At 38.8% G+C, this 25,352-nt stretch overlaps 1 protein-coding gene across 1 annotated transcript in view; it reads left to right on the top strand.

Moving 5' to 3' along the window:
* Positions 1 to 13,607: 13,607 nt before the first annotated feature.
* KPNA3 (karyopherin subunit alpha 3) overlaps positions 13,608 to 25,352 on the top strand; it is a 109,573-nt gene continuing 97,828 nt past the window's right edge. Inside the window, exon 1 of the mRNA XM_020993701.2 lies at positions 13,608 to 13,829. Within this exon, the coding sequence (XP_020849360.1) occupies positions 13,761 to 13,829 (69 nt within the window). The 5' untranslated portion in view covers positions 13,608 to 13,760. The remainder of the gene's footprint in view (positions 13,830 to 25,352) is intronic.

Here is a 25,352-nt window from a genome sequence, read left to right as displayed (position 1 = left end):
AAATCATTTTCCAGAATAGCTATACCAATTCATAGCTCTACCAACAGTACATTCATATTCCTATCCTCCTACATTCCCTACAATAGTTGTCATTTTATGCAGTTTTTGGTCATCTTTGCCAATCTAATAGGTGTGACTTAGAACTTCAAAGGTGTTTTAGTTTGCATCTCTTTTTATCATTATTATTAGAACAGTGCCTAGTAGAGAGAATTTAATAAATGCTTTATTTATTTATCTATCTATCTATCTATCATCTATCCTTAGTGATTTGGAACACTTTTTTAAAAATATGGCTACTGTTTGTTTTTCTTTTTTAGAGAATGGCGTATTTATATCCTTTGACCATTTATCTATTGTGGGATGCTCTTGTTTTTATATATTTGAATTAGTTCTCTATATAATAAATATCAGATCTTTATCAGAGAAGCTTTCTGCAATTATTTTAAAAATTAATGATTTCACTTCTAATTTTAAAAACGCTGATTTGAGTGTATAAAAGCTTTTCAATTTTAAGTAATAAAATTGTCCATTTTATCTTCTGTAATCCTCTTCAAGTCCTGTTTGGTCAAGAACTCTTTCCCTATCTATTGTTGTGAAAGGTATGTCCTTCCTTGCTCTTCTAAATTATTTTAAATGGGATCTTTTACGTGGACGCTATACATTTGGAACATTGTAATACATGCTGTGAGGTGTGTGAGATATTGGTCTAAACCTAATTTATGAATGCCTTTCAGTTGCCGTTTTTTTTTTGTATATATATATATATATGAAAATGCTCTTTTTTGGTGTTCAAATTTTTTAAAAAATTATTTTCAGTAAAAGGAACAGGATATTTTTTAAAAGGAACAGAATTATAAATTAAGAAAGTATTCATGTGAGGAAATCAGGGATCTTAAGGTGGAGAACATTTGAATGAAGATCAATGGATAGAGAATCATTTAAGTATACTGTAAATTATCAGAACTCAAAAAGCATTAGAAGTTCAGGAAACAAATCAGAAGTCTACAATAGAGGCATGATAGAGTAGTAATGTGATACTTCTATTATCTGAACTATTTTTGTGCCAAATTCAGAATAACTAAGTAAGTTTTTTGTTAAATTATGATAGGTAGCATTTGTAAAGCACTTTAAAGTTTGCAATATACTTTATATGTTATTTCATTTGCTAGTGAGTACATCTTAGGGTACATCAAACAGTATGCCACTATTTTTTTTGCTTCTAGACCTTGAATACCTAATCTGTTGCACTGATCAATTTTTATATTTTTAGCCAGTAACAAGTAGTTTTGATGATTACTGCTTTGTTTTGAGATATGGTTCTGGTAGGTCACCTTCCTTCCTACTTTGTTTAAATTTATTGAATTTTTTTTCATAATTTCCCTAGAGTGTCTTTGACTTCTTTTTGTTTTTCAGGATTAATTTTGTTAGTTTGTTTTCTAGTTCTAGAAGTTAATCTTTTGGTAGTTTAATTGACATAGCATTGAATAAGTAAATTAATTTATGTAGTATTGCCATTTTATCATATTGGTATCATCTAACCACAGGCAATTAATGTATCTCCAATTATTTAGTTTGTCCTTACGTCTTTTTTTTTTTTGCTTTTTTTGGTGAGGCAATTGGGGTGAAGTGACTTGCCCAGGGTCACACAGCTAGTAAGTGTCAAATGTCTGAGGCCGGATTTGAACCCAGGTCCTCCTGATTCCAAGGCCAGAGCTCTGTCCACTGCACCACCTCGCTGTCTCAGTTTTTCCTTAATTCTGTAAAATGTTTTGTAGTTGCATGCATATAATTCCCTCAAATTTTTCTTATCTCGTTGTTATAGCTAACATTTAAAAAATGATATCAAATAATGATAATGATAATGGTCATCCTTGATTTACCTCTATTTTTACTGGAAAGGCATCTAGCTTCTTTCAACTTTTGAAGAAAAAATAAACAATCGCTAAGACACACCAAGAAATTACTTAGTTATTCTGAATTTGGCACAAAAATAGTTCAGATAATAGAAGTATCACATTACTACTCTATCATGCCTCTATTGTAGACTTCTGATTTGTTTCCTGAACTTCTAATGCTTTTTGAGTTCTGATAATTTACAGTATACTTAAATGATTCTCTATCCATTGATCTTCATTCAAATGTTCTCCACCTTAAGATCCCTGATTTCCTCACATGAATACTTTCTTAATTTATAATTCTGTTCCTTTTTAAAATATCCTGTTCCTTTTATTGAAAATAATTTTTTAAAAAATTTAAACACCAAAAAAGAGCATTTTCATATATGTATATATGTATATATATATGTATATATACACACACACAAAAGATGATTGTATATGAAAGCATGAATCTCCATTTCAAATTTTTTAAAGTGTATAATAAATGTCATATATTATTTTCAAAACTACCCTACTTGTATGTGTTTTATGCTGGTTTATTGTGTTCTCTTGTACATTTAAAAATGTTTTGAAAGCTATATATGTAATATGTACATATTATATATATATATATATATATATATATATATATTGCATCAGTATTGCTAAATTTTCCTTTTTCCCAGTGAAAAAAAATAGCCATGAGAAAGAAAATAAAAAAATAAACCTTTAAGCAAATAAGCATTTACAAGTAAAATAAATCTACCCTCTGGCCATGTCTAAAAACATGCCTCTTCACCTTGTGTGAATCACTTCTCTGTAAGTAAGTGCATAAAAATCTTCATTTTAAGTCCCCTATAGATATGGTTGGTCATTGCAAGGACCAGAGTTTTTAAGTCTTTCTTCTTTACAACACTATTGTCCTTATATAAGTTGTTCTGGTTTTGCTCAATTCGCTCTGCATCAGTTCATATTCTATAGAATTCTCTGTAACCATATTATATCATTTCTTAACAACACAATAATATCCCTCAATTGCTTCAGCAATTCCTCAACTTATGCGCCCCCTTTAGATTCTAGTTCTTAATTCTTAAAAACTTTTTTTTTCTAATTCAGGATCAGGAAGTTTGTTTTGCTTGGGATGGTTCTCTCCACTTTTATTATCCTCCCTCTTAACTACCTCCCCTCCATTCCCCAAATGTTTCTCTTTTGAGTTTGATACATTTCTATATCAAACTCTTTGGAGACACATGCATTCAATAATTCTTTGCTCATTTCAGATAAGCATGAGTTTCATCTGATGCTTATTCCCCACACCCCTTCTCCCATATTTGTATATTCTTCTTTTCAACCACACCCCAATGATAAGAAAAAGAAAGATCCATTCTTTTTTTTCTTGCTCTTTACTGTTTTTTTCCCTTTATTAAAACCCTCAAAATAGAACCAGTCTGCTCCCAAGTCCTTTTTTTTTACTTAACTCCCTCAATATCCTTTGTAGACATTAAGATTCTTTTCTTTTTATGTTTTTCCTGTTAGAATATTAGCCCTACAACATCATATGGTCCCTTACAATTGATCAAATAAAGTTACCTTTCAATATTTCTCTTGACTGTTGTGTTTGAATTTCAAAGTTCCTACTGAGATCTGGCCTTCTCATTGGAAATATTCTTTTCCATTAAAGGTCTATTTCCACCCTTCTACTCCCTGGGATTATAGTTAGCTCTGCATTGTAAGTTCTTCTTGGTTATAAGACTATATGTATGGGGGGTTTTTTTGCCTTTTAGAATACTGTAATTCAAGATCTCTCATTTTTGGTAGAAACTACCAGGTGTTATATGATCTTGATTATGGTTCCTAAACTGAACCAGTTCAGACTGGTCCTTTTTGGATTCTTAGCATCTTTTTAAATTGATGTATAAGGTCTTTATTTTCATTATAGCATTTCTGGGATTCTTCCTTTTAGGATTTCTCTTAAGAAGTGATCAGTGGGTTGTTTCTATCTTAACTTTTTCTGCTGGTTCTAATAAATCTGGGCATTTTAATTTTAAAGAATTAACTTCTACCTGGAAGGAGGTGATAGCACTGGATGTCTGAGAGTTGGCTTAGGTTGTGTCTTTAGCTAATTTTTCAACCTCAGCAGAAATATTTCTAATTGAATTTATTATTGCCATTATCCCAAAAGTGGGTTCAATAACCCAAAAGAATCTTTGTCCTGTTGTAAAAGAGGATACAGAATTTAGTCTACATCTTTTTTTACATGTATGCTACCAGTTTACCAAATTCCTCGCACTTTTTTTTTTGTTCTATTAGGCTTATATATTATGAACTGATACTGATAGAGCCAAGTAGGCTATCCCACATGTTCCATACAACCCTGGGGGAAGAGATTAGTAAGCTGACACAATGCGGATGTAAAATTGCCCTGGCTTTATCAAGTCCCACAGGAATTCAGGGTATAATGGTGAAGAAGCTGTAATAGTTGCAAAAGTTATATTTTCAGGTTGACTCTCATTGAGCCTAGCCAGATGAGTCTTAGCACAAGTGAATGTTGTTACAGAGAATGGAAAGGTAAGGTTGCATTTTATGTCATCCCCCATATATGTAGTAGTTACCAGACTCATCCTTTTTAACATATAGTTCAAAGGTGGGCAGAAGTCGAGTTAGTGGGAGTGGGAAAACCCAGTACTTGAAAGGCATTGCAGTTGAAGTGTTAAATTTCACTGAGACTTGTAAATTCTTGAGAGGACCAAATGTATCAGTAAGATACTATCTGTGACTAATTAGATGGATTTTAAGTGCTACTGTTAATTTCACAGATAACAAAAACAAAAGGTACAAATAGGTAAGCTCATTAGGTAACTTATAACCCTTCTCTTCATTTGTAAGTTCTGGCATAGTTTTATTTGCCTGGACAGGAATAGGTACCCAGGTGACAACAGTTTTCTGATGGAGCTGATGACAGACCCAGCATCTATAGGGCCAATGACTTTAGCTTGGTGTAATGTCCTACCTGACCATGAAGTCTAATGACAGCATTATTTATTACCCAATCATCATAAGAAGAGGGAGCTGGAAAAGAAAATTCCATAGGCAATGACACTAAAATTAAAATGACACAGTAACTTGAAGTATATGCTCATTAAAGTTATGATAAACTTTACTACTGTCAGAGTCTTGTGTTTGCACTGGTTCAAACAAGAAGGTAAGTATGAGTTCTTTAGAGTCCTAATCAGCTAAAGTAAATGTTGGATAATTAGAGTCAGAAGATAAAAGTGTTATGTATCCAAATATGGTGCCAGTTTTACATGACAGCAGTGAATCCTGAAATCCTTTTCTCTGACCTTCATGGCAGCTGGAGTGGTCAACAGCACCTGGAAGAGACTCTCCCAGGCAGGTTGAGTCCTCCTGGTTTGCTGGAAGTTCTTGATATAGATTTTGTCACCAGGTTGAAAGTCATATAGTGAAAAGTCCAAACGGGAGAAAAGGCTTTGCTTTAAAGGGAGAATGACTGAACAGCATTTCATAAGAAGAGATATGCAATTCTCCCCTTGGTCTACTTTGCAGATGAAACAAAGCAAGGGGAAATATTTCTAGCTACTTCAGGTGAGTTTCAGAGCATAGCTTGCCAATATGTTTTAAGTTCATATGCTCAATTTGCCAGGAACTCTGCGGGTGATAGTGGATATGAAACCTGGGAGTTATCCAAGACATAGGTAAACCTAAGAAAGTACGTTATTAGTAAACTGAGTTACTCCAGAATAGTCAATGTGCACAGGAGGCCAAACCTAGGCACAATTTCTTTTAGAAAGATCTTAGCAACAAATGCTGCTGTGGCTTTAGAACCAGGAAAATCTTTGACTCACTGAGTAAGATGATCAACAATGACATGAGAAACCTTATAGTGGCTAGCTTTAGGCATATATGTAAAATCAATTTGTAAATGCTCAAATGGGGCATAAGCTAAAGGGAGACCACCAAAAGCTATGGCTTGAAGACCATGTTGGGTGAATGCCTGACAAGTTGGACAAGCAACACAGATTCATGCAACACTTATGATGCCTGGGGCAACCCATATCTTCTTAATTGTATCTACTATTCCCAGTGTGCCAAAGTGGCCCCCCACTCATGAACAAAAACATACACATGGTGATAGAAACTCCAAGGGAGGAGTAGCTTACCTTCTGCTTACCTTCACGCAGACCCCAGAGACCTGTTTTGCCTTATACTGTTTTTTCCACTTTTTGATCTCAGCATTATTGTAGAGTGAAGTCATCAGTAGGTGAAGAGAAGATCTGAAACATATGAAGTTACTTCTAAAGCAGCCAATTTTGTGGCAACATCAGCATGGCCATTTCCTCTTTAAAAGAATCAGTTATATTGGTGTGGGCAGGGCAGTGAATGATAGCAATAAGTTCAGAAGTTGCAGGGCAGATCAAAGTTCTTTGATGTAATCAGCATTAGCAATGACCTTGCCAACAGATGTCAGAAACCCCCTTTTTAACCCACAGCATCCAAACAGCATGGCAGACTCTAAAAGCATTGCAGAAGTTAGTATAAATGGTAGTACTTTGTCCTTCAGCAAGACAGCACAGTTGAATAAGGGTGATAAACTCAGCAATTTGGGTGCTGAGGTTAGATGGCAAAGAGGCAGCCCCGACAGCGTCATACTCCCACTTTAGCCTTTCATCAGAAGATTAGGTTAAAAAAAAAAAACGCTGCAAGATACTTTCTCTGTCATTTTAGCCTTAATCATGTTGAGATTACAAAGACAAAGTCAGATAATCAAAGAAGGGAAAACTTTTTCCTGGTTTGTAGGAATTTGTGGTATTATAAATGAATGAGAGATTCCAAATTATAGTAACTGCTAAAAACATCTTAGTAGATTTTGGAGGTTTGGACATTAAGAAGATTGGAGATGAATCATTAAGGAGTTTGGAGACTATTTATTTTAATATTGCAGGGGAGAACTCCTGGGACTTTGGCTAATTTCTGGAACTCATCCCCTCCTCTTTGTCCCATCAGATAAGGCATTTAGCAGAAACTTTACATATGCTGAAATATCTTAGTGAGTTTGGAGTACCACTCATGTAATGAAGGAAGGCTGCTAGTTTGAAAGTAATCCCAGAGTGAAGAAAAAAATAGGTATGTGGTTTGCATTTTAAAATTTATAAGGAACATAATAGCTACCTTTTAATTAACCCTTTGACCATGAGATAAGAAAAGCTTGTTTAAATCAGGGAGCAACTTAAAAATGAATAAAATTTAATTAAGAAATGGAAAGGGTTGGGGCACTTAGGTGTACTTAGGTGGCACAATGGATAGAGCACTGGCCCTGAAGTCAGGAGGACCTGAGTTCAAATCCAGCCTCAGACCAAACACTTAACACTTATTAGCTGTGTGACCCTGGGCAAGTCACTTCACCCTAACTGCCTAAAAAAATAAATAAATGGAAATGGTTACTTAAACTGAAAATGAACTAATTGTTAACTCCAGACTCTAACTTTTAAAGCATAAGTGCCTAATGACCCTGGAAAATTGAGATTTTGATTTTGTGGTTGTAAATCCAGATTTGATTTGGTTGAGATTTGCCCTGTAACTAAATTATGATATGATGAAATGTGTTCTATTAATTGTGGCATCAAATACAAAAATATACTGGAAAAATGCAGGGAAACCTGAGTTATACTCAGATCTTCCAAATTCATTAGCTATGTGATCTTAAGTAAATTGTCTTATCTCTGTTTACCTCAATTTCCTGATCCGTAAAGAGGAAAATAATTATGGTACCCACCTCCCAGGGCTGTTGTGAGGATCAAATGATATAATGATTATGAAGTGCTTAACATGATTCCTGGCATATGATAAGCACTATATAAATGTTGACTATTGTTATTATTTATTTAATTGGATGTAATTGTTCCACAGCTGGATAATTTTACACCAGGTTTCAGAGGTGACTAGTATAAAATGCCAAAAGTGATTTTTATGTAAGATAATTTGGAAATATGTTAGGCTGAATTGACATCATCTGACTAGTAATAAGCCTTATTTCATGTTTTAAATATATGATATTGCAGGTGTTATTATTGCATTTCCAAAATTTTTTTCTTATATTGTGAAATCCGAGAAATCATCGTATCAGAAATACTGTTAGACAAATAACTTCTCTTTTAAACTGCATGCTCTTGGATTACAAATTAAGCTGTTAAAAGAATGCGATAAAAATAGATATTTGAAATTTGTTCAATATTTAATGAGGTATGTTTATTTTAAAACTAATAATAACAATGATAATAATAGTGTGCTATTTGGGAGAAAAGTTGCACAGACCCGATCAGATATCCTTATCTATGAGGTCCCTTGAGACTTTGCATTCATGCAGGGTCATAAGATCTCATCAGCTCTACTGACCAAGTGTTACAAAATATAAAGTACTGAAGTTTGAGAACATAGCACTAAAAAAGGCGTATTTCAATACATTAATATGAGTCAATTATCAGGTATTTGCTGTATTCTGAACACCCAGAAGGTAGTTAATTTTAATTTATAAATGAAGGATAAATGACATGTAACTGTTAGGGAAACATGAGAAACTAGTAACATTCTTTAGTTACAGTTAGTGGAATTTTGCTAGATTAAGTAAAAACTCTCGGGACAATAATGTACTATTGTTTCAAATTTTGATTACAGGGATGGTTGCTGAGTTGTCATGAAGCCAACAGCAGAAAATGGCATGTGCTGCAGTCTGAGAACTGCTACAGGTAAATGTTTGTCCCTGGGAAAATGAGAGGGTGACCTGGGTGGCCTAAGGTAGGGACCTCTTGACTTAGTTTCCCCATTGTGCTATTTCCTTTCTGAATAGGAAATTTCCCCACATAATATCCTGTGAATAATGTAGAGCTTTACTATATGATGGGCATATATTTACTATATGATGTTAGATATAATTCATGACTGGAATCAAACAAAGTTAAGAGAGTTTTCTCCTTGTTATGGTATGTTAGGTCAGTTTGTGCCCTTGAAGGGATGAGTCTTGACACTGTTACAGCCATATCCCTCCTTTTCCTTTCATACCAAATTTCTATAATCAGGTCAGGTGAGTAGAAGTTTTGTAACTACAATGTTAAATCTATTAATTAATAGATTGATACTGGAACATCTCTGAGTTACTATAATAGGATACAAGTATGAAGAAAACAATTTTAATCTGTATTTGGAATGAAATTATAATATAGAATGATATCCTCCTAAAGGGGGAATTAGACAAAGTAATAAGACAAATAGATAATGCAAATGTTTTCTAATTAAATGAAATAGTAAAATTTGAGAAAGTAACAGGATTATTTTTCTAAGAATTATATACATACGTATATGATGGGCTCCCAAATGTTTCTTCTTTTTTTTTCCTGAAGGCAATCAGGGTTAAGTGACTTGGCCAAGGTCACCCACCTACTAAGTGTCTGAGGCCGGATTTGAACTCAGGTCCTCCTGACTTCAGGGCCAGTGCCTTCCAAATGTTTCTAATGGGAAATTAGGGCTTTATGCTTTAGTAATAAATTCTCAAAATTAGATTAAGGATTTTACATATAAAATTGCATTGATAATTGTAAAGAGAGTAAAATCATTTTCCCATTTTAAAGTATCTGTCTGATAATTTTAAAAAACAAAAGGGTTCATTTTATAGGTGAGACTCTCATGAATTTTTTTAGATTCTTATATCAGATACAGGGTTTAGGTCAAGATAAAAATAGCAAGTGGTATACAAAAACTGAAATTTTCTAAAGTCTAAGGTGAATTATGGGTTCCTTTTTTGATGTTCTTCTCACAACTCTGTTGTTAATAGGATTAGAACCATAGAGATTGAGCTGGTTTTCACCACATGAACTAGTTACTGGAAAACCAATTTTAAGAGATTGTACTAAATTGTATTAAATCTTACTACTGGAAGGTTTTAGCAGAATTATTTAGGAATTTCTGCAAGTGATTTTGAACCAGAGAAGCAAAGCCCCCTTCAGAGATGCCCTGAGAATGAGGCCTATTCCAGAATGTTCAAGAGAAGTAATTTCCAAGAACCAGAAAATTACATGGGACATCTGGGATTGAGGACAAGATGAAATGATTACATGGACACTAGGAGTGGATTACTAGGACACAAGGAGGTTATTTTAGTTAGCATTGATGATCATTATTGCATTACTTCAACTTTTTGTCTCATCGTGTTTATGGTGAGTTTTCTTTGTTACCTTGGTGACATGTGAATCTCCACTCTCAAAATTAGTCCACCATGAGCCATCTAAATAGTTTTCTCTATAGCCTAACTTACATAATTCTGACTATAAATATATGAAAAACCTTATAGATTTGGTTAACAGATAAGTGATCCATGGGAGGAGTAGGATGGCCCATCCTTTATGAATCAAAAGAGGGAATTTTGGGAATTGGGTGAACCTTATTCCATCTTGTGACTCAATTCTGGAGCTAGCCCAGTTCCCTTTCTATTCAATTATGGCTGTAGTCCAATTTCTGTCTTGTGAGAAAACTTTACTCTATTATGGGAATTGTGAGAAAACATTATTGTATTGTTTGAACCTAGCCCTGCAGGGCTGGCAAGTTGGATCGATCACCCTTACCAGTTACTTAGAGACCCTTAAGTAGGGACCTAGGTTATGCTGACCAGAAACCCAGTCAGATCCAAAGACTGATGTAAGGAGTTTTCTCACAATTACACATCTCAAGCAACCTGTATATCTTAACTGAAAACTGGACCTTTTACTGGTCAGTCACTTACTGTTTCTTGTTCCTTTGATTGAACTAGATACATGGGGGAAGGGAAATGGGACACCTTTTTAGGATGTGAGAGAATTGCACCTGTTCACTCATCCCCATCCCAACTCAGAAAGCCCCTAATCTTTCCTCTAGTTAGAAAATAGATGACCTAATTTTGTATCCTGGTTTACACACTGTTAATTATTTTTCATTGTATAAAAATCTCTCTCCTCCTGTCTTTGGGGTCAGTGCCAAGCTGAGGAGACCTGATCCCAATTTGTTATATAATTGGCATACATTGCATAATAAATTAATATACTCAGAAGCTCAAACCTTTGTTTCCTCAGTTATTTCAGATTTCATCTGCTACATCATGGTGAGAGACCATGGTAGTGCCTACACACCTCATGCAATCCTTCATGAAAAAGGAATCATCTGATTATAGGACAAAATCAGGATTTTGTAAAAGGGTATCTAAAAGCTCACTGCAAGACTTGTCAGCCATATCCACAATAGAGGAACAATCATGGAGAGAATCCCCTGAAGATGGAATGTCAGAGAATAAAGTAGCTAGATTAAGAATGGACAACTGCTTTTCTTTGCTCAGTAAAGTCACTTCATACGTAGCAAGTCTCTGATCTGAAAAGGCTTGAGTTCAAGGGCTCAACAAGAGAGCCTCTGCCTCATGAAATATTACAAATGGAGCTCCTAATACCAAATCACATGCCTTTCTACTAAAAGGAAGGTGGCAGTCATAGCCTGCTGTGGCTGGAGCACCAGCTGTGCAGAATGATATGACTAAGAGAGGGCACGAGGGATTAAGGACCCCAGAAGCCACCCCTCTTTACTCAAGAACAAAAAGAGAAAAGGGGCTTACTATAATTTCAAAGTCCCAAGGCTAGAGCTGATAACCATGCTCTCTTGAGGTCTGCAAGGACAGTAAGGTGTTCTGGTCCAATCTGAAACAGTATTTGGTTAGAGAGGCTAAGGGTTTAATAATCTCACCAAAGGATGCACTCTACTGATGACAGTAGTCTTGCTATTCCCAGAATGGCATGGAGCTGCTTCATAATCTGGGGGCAGAGAGACAGAGCAAGAGCTGCAGACAAAAGGACACCAAGATACTTGACCTGTGGGAGGCAACATTGTACCTTTCATCTGGAGGCTTTGTGGCTTCTGGCATGTAGATAGTGGCCGTCCTCTTGGCAGATCTCAATATTGGGTGTGACTAGCAAAAGATCATTGACTACAGACCAGAGTGGACCTATCAGAAAAGAGAATTTCAGAATATAGGGAATTACTGTAAGGATTACTGTGAGTGTTATAATTATGAGTTTTCTCTGACAGTCTTTTTTTTTTTTGCCTTCTATATTTTCTGTGGGGGTTGGCCTCTATTCTGACAAGAATTTGTTATTTCCAGGACTTTTAAGGGAATTGGGGACCCTGTTACTTGCACTTGTGGAAATCTAGACATTAATTATAGAAAAGCTATATTCAGAGATTTCTCAGAGGAAACTAGGCAGTGGCAATAATGAGCTGAAAGGGAAATTGATTTCTTTTGAGGGAGGCCCCAAAGACTGAACCGTCAGTTTGGGGGGGGGGGTCCTTGAATCCTTAGCTACAGGTAGGACACATTTTCCTTCAAAATCCCGTAGACTTCACTTAACTTCTTACACTATTTAAAATAATTTTCAGCCACCCCTTACCTCACCCCAATTTCCCTAACAAAATAGTCATTTCACTCCGTAAGATGTGCCTCCTAGAAGTTATCAGGTTGTCTAATCACTTCTCCAGGTATATCTTTTAATCTTGTGATTCTCAATCACTTTCTTTCCAACTCTGTCCTTGAACCCGTCTTTTAACTGCCTTATCTGTAAAATGAGGGGGCAGGATCACATGGGTTCCTTCCAGCTGAGTCCATGAACTGGTAAAATCCTCTTTCCTCTATGGTCTAAGGAAACCCACACTGTCAGTCTCCTTGACTTGGTTTTGTGCTACTCCTTCGGCCAATACACCCTTTCCCTCTGTCCAGGGGGAATGAATTCAGTAGATCCCCTTCTGGAAGTCTCTCCCTACCAGTTCAATTCAATATGATAAACATTTATTAAGCACCAACTATATGCTAGGCACTGTGCTGACAGCCAGGGATACCAAAAGAGGCAAAAGACAATTCCTATGGCAAATGATACTAAAATTCTCCTGATCTCTCCATACAGTTTGAAGCAGTTATCCAAGGCTCAGAAGGCTTGTTTGGGGGTAGGGGTTAGGAAGTGGACAAAATGACAAATATTTGGTTAAAAGGCAGGAGAAAGTCAGGGTCACCTGTACGAATCGTCCTCGCTCTCCCTAGGGGTGCATGTATGTGTTTGTGGGAAGGCAGGAGGGGTGTGTGGGTGCAACGGGTACGGTACACGAAGCAGGGCCCTCCTTATATACTGCCCAGCAGAGAAATCCCATTCACTTTACGCTTACTGGACTGAAGCCTAGGACCGCAAGGCGCACTTCCCAGGAAGCCCCTCCCTGAGGCGTCCCCTGGGGTGGAGACCCGAGGGCGGGCAAGGAGCGCGCGCCGTCTCCGCCAACCGCCCCGCGCCTAGGGATTCCGGCATACACCACTTTCTCTCCACCGCGGTGAAATATAACCCTCGCTTAGAGCCGGGCATGCCGGGAACTGTAGTTCTCCGCCTTCACTCCGGCGTGCCAGAAGGAAAAGCCGTTGGGCCCAGCTCCATTTTATGCAAATAAACTGCGGCCCCGAGGCGGCGAGGGGAAGTGGGAGGTTTGCTCTGGTGTGTCACCTCAAGAACCCGCGCACTTCGCAGCCCAAGCCGCCGGCTGTAGCGTTTTCATCCGGGTGTCACATGGGCCGGAGCCCTTTCCCTGCGCGTGCCCCTCCTAGATTCCCTCCTCCCCTTCTCTCCCGCCCCCCGCCCCACCCCCACCTCGCTATCGGCCCCACGCCTCCCCTAGCGTTCAGAGGCGTCACGGAACGTTTCCCCTCCCCGGCTCTCCCTCCCTCTCTCACCCTTCCCCCAACCCCAGCCCTCCCCCTCCCGCGCCGGAGACTCGCCGCCGCCGCAGCAAGAGGAGTAGCCGCCGCCGGAGCAGCGCAGAGCCATGGCCGAAAACGCCGGCTTGGAGAACCACCGCATCAAGAGCTTCAAGAACAAGGGCCGCGATGTGGAGGTGAGTGTCGCGCCGCCGCCGCCGGCCGAGGGGCCGGGGCCTGGCCGCCCGCAACCGGCGGCGGGACTGGTTCTCGCCGGTTCGCCGTGTGGAGTTGGCGGCCGCCGCCGCCTCCTCCTCCTTCTCCTCACCAGGCGGCGGGGCGGGGAGGAGCGCGGGGCGGCGAGGGGAGCGGAGCTGAGCGGGGGTTGGGTGAGGGGTCGAAGCCGCCGCGGCCCCGCTCCTCCTCCCCACCTCGCGGAGGCACCGGCTGGCGGGGGAGACGAGGGAAGAGCCTTGGGGTTTTTCTCCTCCGTCATGCGGGCGCGGCCTGGTGGAGGCGAGCGAGGGATGTGCGGCTGCGAGGCGCCGCCGGGGGCCGGCCGGCGAGAGCGAGCGGGGGATGCCGCCGCCGCCTCCTCCCCTCCTCCTCCTCCTCCTCCCCCTCCCCCCCTTCTCCTCGCCTTTCCTGGCGGGCTCCCTGCGCCGGCCGGGCCGCCTCAGCCCCGCACGCCCGCCGGGCGCAGGAGGGGCCGGCTTCTCGCTGCGCAGCGGGAGCGGCTCCACATGGGGCTTCGGCCCGGGGGAGCTGTGAGGGCCCGGGGGGGGGGCGGCGGCGGCCCAAGCCTCGGGCTCGGCGTGGGGCAAGGCCGGGTAACCGCCTCACGCCGGGGGGCGGAGGGGGGGGGAGGGATGCGCCAGGACCATTTTCCTTGTCTCTTGCTAATCCCCCTGCTAACCGTGGGATATTCTTTCAGCTCCCACTCCCCTCTCGCTTGGCATTTGGATCAGGATGCGGGGCAGACAATAGTTTGTGATCTATTGTGTTCTTGCTCTGGGAGGAAAAAAAAGGCGGGGGTGTCCTTTCCATTCCTTCCTCCTGATTTCCTTTACATTCCTTGGAGTATATGATGTGTGCATGATCCGATCGATCATTTCTGGGAAGTATTTTTATTGGAATGTTGTCAAGGCATTTCCACCCTTTCACCTCCGGCTCCCACTATAAGGTAGTCGAGTGATTATTTTTGTGGCAAAATTGTAAACGTTGTGTGGGTCACTCAGTGTACTGCCATTCGTGTGTTGCCATTGTTTCATTAAGGTGACATGAGAGGTACTACTTTCAAACTCAGCTTATCCTAAGCAGCGCTAGGGGTCTCTGTGCAGCTATTTAAAGCATGTAAGCGGAATGTACAAACTTAATCAGTACCCTTTGGTCGAGATATGTGTACGTAGGTGTACACACACACACACACACAGTGTTTTGAACCCACAGCCTGCTGCAATCCCATCCCCATCCTCTTTCGAAGGATATGATTTGTAGGTTTGAAATAATATGCTAAGGATTCTGTACGTTTTGCAAATGAAAATTAATCCAAATAACTTTACCATAAGGGAAACATCCTTGTTACTTGTCTTTTATAATGAGTAAACACACATTGTAGCTCTCAAAAGCAGACTTACACTGACAAAATCCGGAGGCATTTCAGAATATATTATTTTGAAAATAACTGATTACTGTGGAGATCTCATTTTATGAAAGAGAAAACTGAGACTTCTCTGCATGAGTATGTCCTAGCCTTTACTGTAATTCCCAGCAGACACCTGCCCTGAATCTAAGACCCATAAAAAATGAAATTCAGAAAGCTGGAAATTGCCTGCTCCTGGTCTACTCAGTGATTGAGTCTAGTGTCTTGGATACAGTGAAGCACCATTTGCAACCAAGGCCTTCCACCTGCTGCAGCCTTCCTATATTAGAAAATGTGGAAAAGCAAAATTAGCCATGTTCCCTCAGAAGATATGGTAAATTTATCTTACACCCTGGGTCCCTAGGATGCTTCTTAGAGTTTTGTCTTTTATGATTCCTCCCCCTCCTTCCCCTTTTCTTTGTTTCAGTAACCCTGTGGCATTCAGTACTTTTATTCCATACGCGTAATAAATATACATCAAATGTTGGCTGCTCCTGACATCAATTTCTGTCTTTTAAATATAAGCAGTTATATGCTTTCATGAGTATCTTAAAGAATGAGTAGTGGTAGATTTTCTGACCTAAAAAGATATTTCAGGAAGAACAGTAATTATCCTTCATTTTACAAATTGGCAAGGTTGGGTGGGCATAGAAAGGCCATCCACTGCCCAACATCTTGCCTTTTGCCATGCTGCTATGCCCCCTTTTCTCCCACCTCCACCAGCTGGAACAGTACTTTCCAGGCCAGATCTCCAGAGACCTTTCTCTCCTCAGTCAGTACTGTTATTGCTTATGGATTGTGAGAATTGACAGCCCAGTGTCTCCACAGACCAAAACTCATTTCCATGGCTGTAACTCCTGTATATATGTATGCATATGTATAGAAAGATAACGTATATGATATATGTGTGTGTATACACACATATATCATATGTTATCTTTCTACATTAGGATATGCATTTCTTGAGGGGAAGAACCATCTGGCTTTTTTATTTGTATCCCCAAGATCCTATCAAAGTGCTTGACACTAGTGTTTAGATAATTGTTTTTCGCTCATTTATTTATTTTTGTCCAAGGTTGTAAGACAACCCCTTCTCCACCCTCAAACCTCAAATCATATTAGTCTGTGACAAAACAAGGCTAGAATATAGGGCTTTTGATTACTTACTGTTGGTCTGTTCTTTAAACCACACCAAGACATATAGTTATCATAGTCATGTACTATGTACATGGGGAAAATAAGTAATTTTATGCACAAAGTGCTGGGTACTATGCAAATTGATTTTAACTGCCATTCCTTCTTTTTAGGAGTTTATAATACAGAACAGAGAATAGTTAGGTAGACATATACAAAAAAATCAAACATAATAAAAATTTTGTGAATAAGACAGAAGGGACCATCAGAAATAAAATACAGTTTCCCACAAGTATACATTTGTAGGATTGAGTATGAGGTGAGCTTTAGGGGAACGTTTCATATCTATCCAGTCAGGAATGGCTTCATAGAAAAAGAATTCTAATAGGTCTTTGGAGGGACGAGAAGAAGCTTGGTGCATTTTTGAGAGCGGACTTTACAAGCTTAGAAGGAATATATTAAAAGGCATTGATTTAACACAGATTCAAACAAATTAGAATGGAAGAACAAAAAATAATGGAGATGGGAAGGAATCTTGTGGGTAACTTGAGGATGGGTATTATACAGGGCTTGGAGCTGTGTTTTAGTAGGAGGTTCTTAAAGGAGTTGCTGTAGGTATATAGTCTTCTGTTTAGCATTTAAAGCCCTTTATGGCTTCAGCCTATCTTTCTAGGCTAATTACCCACAAATTCTCACTCACACATGCTTCAGCCAGAATGGGCTCTATGATATTCATTTTCTTGTCTCCGTACTTTTACACACATCTTCCATGCCTGGAATGTTCTTCCTGTTTTCCTCTGCCTTTTGGAACTCTTTAAAGAATCATCCCAAGTTCATCCCTTTCCCGACTTCCTCAGTTGTTAGTCTTCCACTCTTTTCCCCTCCCCATCACTTTGTATCTTTTAAATTATATCCTTTATTTGTTAAGGCATGTCAGTCTTGTTGGACTCTTCATGACCCCATTTGGGGTTTTCTTGGCAAGATACTTCTCCAAGTCATTTTACAATTGAGGAAACCAGGGCAAACAAAGTTAAGTGATTTGCCTAGGGTCACCCAGCTAATAAGCTTCTGAGGCCAGATTTGAACTCAGGAAAATGAGTCTTCCTACTCTAGGCCTAGCACTCTATCCATTGTACCACCTAAGCTGCCCATCTTTTATTTACCTCTCTATAAACACATATAGCCCCTAATAGAATGTAATGTCCTCGGGTACAGGAATTGTTGGTGGGTTTTTTGTTTGCTTTTTTGTCTCTGTATACCTAGCATCTAGCAGTATGCCTTGCATAGAGTAGTTATTTAATAAATGCTTGTTGATTGATTAATTTCAAAATTCTAAGAAAGGGGTGACATGAACAGAACAGTGGGCAAGAAAGAATGTAATGATAAGTTTTAGAATTGGTTGCTGCTATGGAGGAAGTCTTCAAGAAAAAAAATTTTGAGACCTGGTGATGTGTAGGAGCTGGACGAGGCATTTGTTGTAGGCTTTACTGTGAGTCTGTGTGTGTGTGTGTGTGTGTGTGTGTGTGTGTGTGTGTGTGTGTGTGTACTTATATAGATGTAAAATATTTGCTTATGTACATACACATTTGTTTCAGTTCAAACAACTTAAGTATTTTGTATGGACAGATTATTGTGCTAGGTGAGGGAGGAGATGCAAAGTTTAGATAAGGAATCCTTGTCCTCATAGAAATTATAGTCTCATAGATGAGTTCTGATACATACCAATAACTTTGTAAACCATAAAACACTATATAAATTTGAGTTATTATCTTATGGCATCTCATAAGGGATACAAAAAAGAGGTCTCTGTATGCTATAATAAATGATGAGCAGGTGGACTTCAGAAAAACCTGGAAAAACTTGTATGGACTGATGCTGAGTGAAGTGAGCAGAACCAGGAGAACATTGTACACAGTACACAGTAACAGCCACATTGTGCAATGACTGACTTTGATAGACTTAGCTCTTCTCAGCAATGCAAGAATCTAAGACATCTCCAGAAGACTCATGATGGAAAATGCTACTGACATCCAGAGAAAGAACTATGGAGTTTGAATGCAGATTGAAGCATATTATTTGCTCTTTTTTTTCTTCTGTTTTGTTTTTTCTTTCTTGTGGTTCCCCCTATTGGTTCTGGTTCTTCTTTGCAACATGACTAATGTGGAAATATATTTACTGGGAATGTATATGTAGAGCCTATATCAGATTGCATGCCTTCTTGGGGGAGGGGGAGAAAATTTGAAACTCAAAAGCTTATGGAAGTGATTGTTGAAAACTAAAGATTAATTAATTAAAAAATTTTTTAGAAGGGCTCTGAGGACTAAGGAGGAGATAACCTTACTCAGAAGGGGTTCAAAGAAGCCTTCATGGAAGAGGTAGCCTTTGATCTGAGCTTTACAAGATGGGTAGGATTTTAGTAGGCTTGTTTCATGGGTGTTCTAGTCAGTAAAGACTTTGTTTTATAATCAAAGTCACAGAACCAAGAAAGTGAGGTAGGGTGTGATGGTGATTATTCCAGTTGAAAAGAGTGTCGAATAAGATATGTCAGTCAAATTTGTGGCCTAAGGAACAAATGGTCAGCAAAATCCCAAGTGAGGCTGAACCATTAGAGTAAAATGTTATTGGGAATGATTAACAAAATGAATAAAAATGCAACACAACATAGATAATGTTAGTTTATGATTTTCCAAGTTGACATGCGGTTGTTGGCATCTCTATTTGGGTTTGATACCTCAGGTATAGAGTAGTTGGAGCTCTCTCTTTTTTTTAAATTAATTCATTTTGATTTATCAACAATCACTTCCATAAGTTTTTGAGTTTAAAATTTTTCTCCCCCTCACTCCCCAACAAAGCACGCTGTCTGATGTAGGCTATACATTCCTATTAAACATATTTCCACATTAGCTGCAAAGAAGAACCAGAACTAATAGGAGGAACACCAGAAAGAGGAAACAAAACAAAACAGAAGAGAAAAGATGCTTCGATCTGTATTCAAACTCCATAATCCTTTCGATGCATATGGATAGTATTTTCCATCATGAGACCTTTGGAGATGTCTTAGATCCTTGCATTGCTGAGAAGAGAGCTAAGTCTGTCAACGTTAGTCATCGCACAGCGTAGCTGTTACTGTATGCAGTGTTCTCCTGGTTCTGCTCGCTTCACTCAGCATCAGTCCATACAAGTTTTTCCAGGTTTTTCTGAAGTCCCCCTGCTCATCATTTCTTATAGCACAATAGTATTCCATTACATTCATATACCACAGCTTGTTTCACCATTCCCCAATTGATGGGCATCCCCTCAATTCCCAATTCTTTGCCACCACAAAAAGAGCTGCTATAAATATTTTTTACAGTTGGGTCCTTTTCCCATTTTTATGATCTCTTTGAGATACAGCCCTAGAAGTGCTATTGCTGGGTCAAAGGGCATGCACTTTTTTTTTTTTGCTTTTTGATGAGGCAGTCGGAGTTAAGTGACTTGTTCAGGGTCACACAGCTAGAAAGTGTCAAGTTATCTGAGGCCAGATTTGGACTCAGGTCCTCCTGACTCCAAGGCCAGTGCTCTGTCCACTGCACCGTCAGCTGCCCCGGTATGCACATTTTTATAGTCCTTTGGGCATAGTTCCAAACTGCTCTCCAAAATAGTTGGATCATTTCACAATTCCACCAACAATGTATTAGTATTCCAGTTTTCCCACATCTTCTCCAGCATTTATTATTTTCCTGTTTTGTCATGTTGGCCAATCTGATAGGTGTGATATGGTGCCTCAGAGTTGTTTTGATTTGCATTTCTCTAATCAATTATTTGGAGATCTGTTGATGAAGAGAGGAATTCAGATAGTAAACTTTTCAAAGAGCTTTACATGCACGATTTCATTTGAACCAACCAACGACCCTATGAGGTAGCTACTTCAGAGGGGGCAGCATCATGCAGTGGAAAGAATGAATTTGGAGTCACAGTACCTGAGTTTGATCCCTAGCTCTGCTAATTCATACCTTTATGACATTAAGGCAAGTCCCTTAAACTTTCTGGGTCTCATCTCTTCATTTCTCATCTGTAAGATGAAGAGCATTGTAATACAGGAGTGCTGACATCACTTTTAGCTGTAGTCAGTAGTCACTAAATATGTATTGAGTACCTGTGACTGCTAGGTACTGAACTAAGCACAAGAAAGGCAGTCTCTGCCCCCAAGAAGCTTACAATCTAAAGGGAGAAGACAAAGAAAGCTGGAAAGTGGGAGAAGGAGAAGGTCCTCTATATATTGGCATGGTGGAAAAATCAGAGAAGTCCCAAAGTAGTGGAGCCTAGTGGGAAATGAGTCCCCAGTTCCCTCCTTAAATAAAGGGTTTGGAGTCATGGTTCAGCTTTCCAATCAGAGGAGCAGAGGGTTTGATGAGGTGTGAGTAACCAAGGCTATTTGGATCTTGCAAGATGATGAGGTTTTTTCTCAGTGATAAACTTCCTTGGGCATGGTGAAGTTCCCAGGTAATACAGACAGGTGGGAAATGACATGTAGGTCCTCATCCCCTATTCTCTTCATTTTACAAACATCATAGATGTTGAGTGACTCATTACTTACAGGAACTAGTAAGTGGTAATGTTGCAGGATTTAAACACAGTTTGTCTTGACTTAAGTCTAGCACTCTGTCTTCTATACCAGAGGTGCCAAATTTAGGGCTCATGGCTGCAAGTGGCATAACAGTTTAGAGTCCTGAACTAGATTAAAATGTAATTGAGAAATGTTTAACAAAATAAGTAAAAATACAATATAATGTTAATTTGTGGTTTTCTAAGTCAGTATGCAGTCTGCGGGGGATCTGTTTCTTTTTTAACACCACTGCGCTGCACACTGAAAGATTATTTAGTAGGTAATAGAGAACTACTGCAGAATTTTGAGCAGGGGAGTAATATGACCAAATCTCTAAATAAAGAAGATTAATCAGGCAGCAGTGTGAATGAGGGATTAGAGGACAGAACAGAGACAGGAAGACTGGTTAGGAGGCTACTGGAAGAGACAGGGCATGTGACAATGAGGTCGTTTGCTATGATGGTAGCGGTAGTAATAGAGAGGAGGGGATGGAGATGAGAGCCTGGAGGTAGAATTTACACGATGATGCATTCATATATGTATGCATCTGTGTATATGCAGATGCATAGGTATACATATGGATGTGTAATGAAGGGAGAGAAGAGTTAAAGATCATTGGTAAGGTGTGCAGTGGAAAGAGTGGATTTGGTGCAGGGCACCTAGGTGACGCAGTGGAAAGAGCAGCGGCCCTGGATTCAGGAGGACCTGAGTTCAAATCCAGCTTCAGACACATAACACTTACTAGCTGTGTGACTCTGGGCAAGTTACTTAACCCCATTGCCTAGCCAAAAAAAAAAAAAAGAATGGATTTGTTGTCAGACCTGGGTTTGGATCCTAATTTTATTATTTACTGTCTATGTGACCTTGGTCAAATTATGTAATCTCCCTGACCTCTATTTCCTTATCTATAATTTCTTAATTCCTTTCCAGCTCTTAATCTGTGATCCCATGATTTTCTTGCTAAAGTTAGGAATGAGAATGGTATCACTCATAGCAAGTAGTAGATTAGAAAGGTTTCTTTGGAGAAACCAGGAAGGAGATCTTCAGGCATTAAATACATTTTAGTATGAGTCCTTTAAATTGAAATTTGAACTCTACATTAAACATGGTTGAAAATCATTTTCTTGAGAAAATGAAAGTATCCAGCAAATCAGCATTGTACTGTTTGTTAGTTAATAAATATTAGCATGTTTGTAAATAATTGTGCATGCACATATTTAACTCTCTGCAAAGCCTCTTCCCAAATGAGCAAAAGCTATTTTTGTGTTGGGGTTGCCTAAACTGTAACTTTGTGATAATCACCTAACCCTTCTGCTTTCATTTCCACACTTGTAATAGCAGTGGCATTTGTTTCTACCTTTAAAAGGATCTTCTCATAATGTTACTTAGATCCCTATGGTGGCTCTGAGTCACCCTCTAAATAAAAATAAAACAGTTTAGAATTTTAAGAGTTTTCCAACAAATTTGTCCCTGTTTTCTCTGTTCTCACACTGGTTTAGACTCTCATCTGTTCTTCCCTAGACCTCTTACAAGACTCCTGACTTGTTTTTCTGTGTCCAGTCTCTTCCCGCTGTACATTCTAGCCTTTACATTGGTACTGGAATCGTTGTATCTTTCCATTGTTCAAAAACAGAATGTTAGAGTTTAAAGACCATCTAATCCAACCCTTTTGTATTAAATGTGAAGGAACTATACACCCCAGAGAAATAAAGTGACTTTTCTAATATCTCTCAATAAAGTAGCAAAGCTAGAACTTGAATGCGAGACTTCTTACTCAGTCCATTTCTTTTCCCTTTCACTATACCATACTTCCCAGCCTCAATGATTTTCTGTTGCCTAACAAAAAAGCTGATACTGGTATTCAAGGTCTTCCATAGTCTGGTCCAACTTACCTTTTTGGTCTTATTTCTTACTACTGCTTTACTTAGTATAGTTTATGTTCCAGGGAAACAGGGTTATGGTCTGTCTTCAATTCATCCCATTTCTGTACTTTACTCATATTAATTTCTGAAATAGGCATCCCCCAAATTTCAGTATAGTAAACTTCTCTTTAAGGTCAACTCAAGTATTACCTTTTTCTGAAAGCCTTTCCTGACCTTCCCCTTTGCACTTAGCTCACCTTGGTTATTATCTTTGCTTGGTTATTGTTACCTGCCTTTAACCCAGTTTAGAATACAAGCTCCTTTAAAGCAGGATCTGTGTCCTATAAAATCTACATATCAGCAACAGATAACAAATAAAGAACTTTGAAGAACTGGAGTAAAGGACATCATTGGTAAAGATGATGATTCAAAAAGACATCTGGTTATTTCTCCAAAATAACTGATAACCACTGGACAGTCCACATGCTCCACTTCTATCCATTGATGTTCTCAGAAATCAAGGAAGTCCCCTCGAGCATTGAATGGACTCCCTGTGGGGAACTTTCTGGAGAACATAGACAAGAGTCTCACAGATATGAATACATTGTGATCTTCATCATTGGCTCGGTATCCTCATTGACTAGCACACCACCTTACACAAAAGTCTTCTTAATGATCTTATGTTGAATGAATCCCATCTAATTTATTCTTTCCCTGAACTAGCAGGATCCTCTGGTTCAGTTAGATTTGCATCAGTACACTCTTAGTTGATTCTGTACCTTTACTCAGACTGTCTCATATCCCTGGGATAGCCTGCTGATGTTCCTCCTTAATCGTGTCTTATTTTGTCCCTTGGATCCTTTGTGTCTTTCTTGGCTGACATAGACCTTCATTACTATCTGCCAGTTGTTCTCAGAATCTCAGAATTGAAAGAGACCTTAAGAAAATCATCTTGTCCAACCTATATCTGAAGCAGGAATCCCTTCCATAATCTCACCAATAAATAAACATACAGCTACTACTTTTACTTCTCCAGTGACAGGGAGTCCCTGTCTTTTAAGTCAGTCGTTAGATTTTTGGACAGCTTTGATTGTTAGGAAATTCCTTCTTATACTAAGCCCAAATTTGCTTCCTGTAAATATTCCTCCTTTTTCTAAGTCCACAGCAGTATTTTCAAGTCTTGTTAAAAAAAAAAGTCATGTTATTATTGTGATTTCAGCATTTAATTTCATTTTGTGATGTTTTGAATTTAAAAAGTGGTATAATGAAGCCAAGTTAGAATCATAAGTTTTTAGAGTTGGAAGGGATCTTAGTGATCATCTGATTCAACATGCTTATTTTCAGATAAGAAAATTGAGATTCTGAGAGGTAGTATGAGTTCTCTTCTGTCTGCCTTTTTAATCAGGTTCCATTTTCTGATCGTGCACTTTAAGAGCCTCTCATTGGACAGTTGTTTAATTCAGAGATACCCTTTGTAAATTCCAAAGGAAACTCATCTACATAAGTATAAATTTGTCTACTGAGATGAGTTAATGTGATATATATTCAACACATTGACTTGTTAAAATATGTGTAGTCTGTCATTTAATTTTTTATAAGTTCCATTAGGGCAGCACCTATACCTTTTTTTTTTTTACTCTTATTAAACTTTTTACTTGTTTGGTGACAAGACTAAATTTTACACACATGCATTTTTAAATGAGAATGAAGATAGATAATAAAGATTAAAAAGATAATGTAGATTAATAAACCATGAACTTTGGGAAAGAAAAGTGTAGAGTCCAAGGTAGTTACTTTTTTTTGGTTTTGTTTTTTGGGGGTTAAGTGACTTGCCCAGAATCACACAGCTAGTGAGTGTTATGTCTGAGGTCACATTTGAACTCAGGTCCTCCTGACTTCAGGGCCGGTGCTCTATCCACTGCGCCACCTAGTTGCCCCCAAGGTAGTTATTTTTACCATCTCATGTAAATAAGAGTAGTAGATTTAATGTGATGACATGAAATCCATCTATACGTTTTGAGAGATGTGTTGTCACATTCATGGGATCTTGGAAACTTGTCTAGTTCCGTAGCTTTCAGATTTAAGGACCTATAAGGAGTCAGTATCATACAATGGGAAAAGTGCTGGATTTAGAGCCAGAAATCTAGGGACTCACATTCTGATTCTGCCATCTTGGGCAAATCACTTAATTTCTCAGGACTTCAGTTTGTGTAAAATTATCAGATTGGACTAGATGACGTTAGATTCCTTCTGTCTCTAAATATGTGATCCGATCCTATGATGCTAGACCTTGTACCTTATTGGCTCCCACATGCCACTCAAAATGCAGAATTTCTTTTGATGAGATTTTAATGAAGTAATTACAATATATTATTTATAGCAACTTTTATTTTGAAATATAAGCTAATATCAGAAACAATGAACATAGAACGATCAGTCCATAGATCATCCAACTATGATTTGAGATGATTTAATGTTTTCTCTTGTCTCCAGGCAA

This window comes from Phascolarctos cinereus, unplaced genomic scaffold (genome assembly GCF_003287225.1).
Source record: "Phascolarctos cinereus isolate Bilbo 61053 unplaced genomic scaffold, phaCin_HiC Scaffold_726;HRSCAF=1367, whole genome shotgun sequence".
Lineage (NCBI taxonomy): Eukaryota > Metazoa > Chordata > Mammalia > Diprotodontia > Phascolarctidae > Phascolarctos > Phascolarctos cinereus.
The sequence above is the reverse complement of the archived record's forward strand: the minus strand, read 5'-3'. Positions and strand labels throughout refer to the sequence as shown.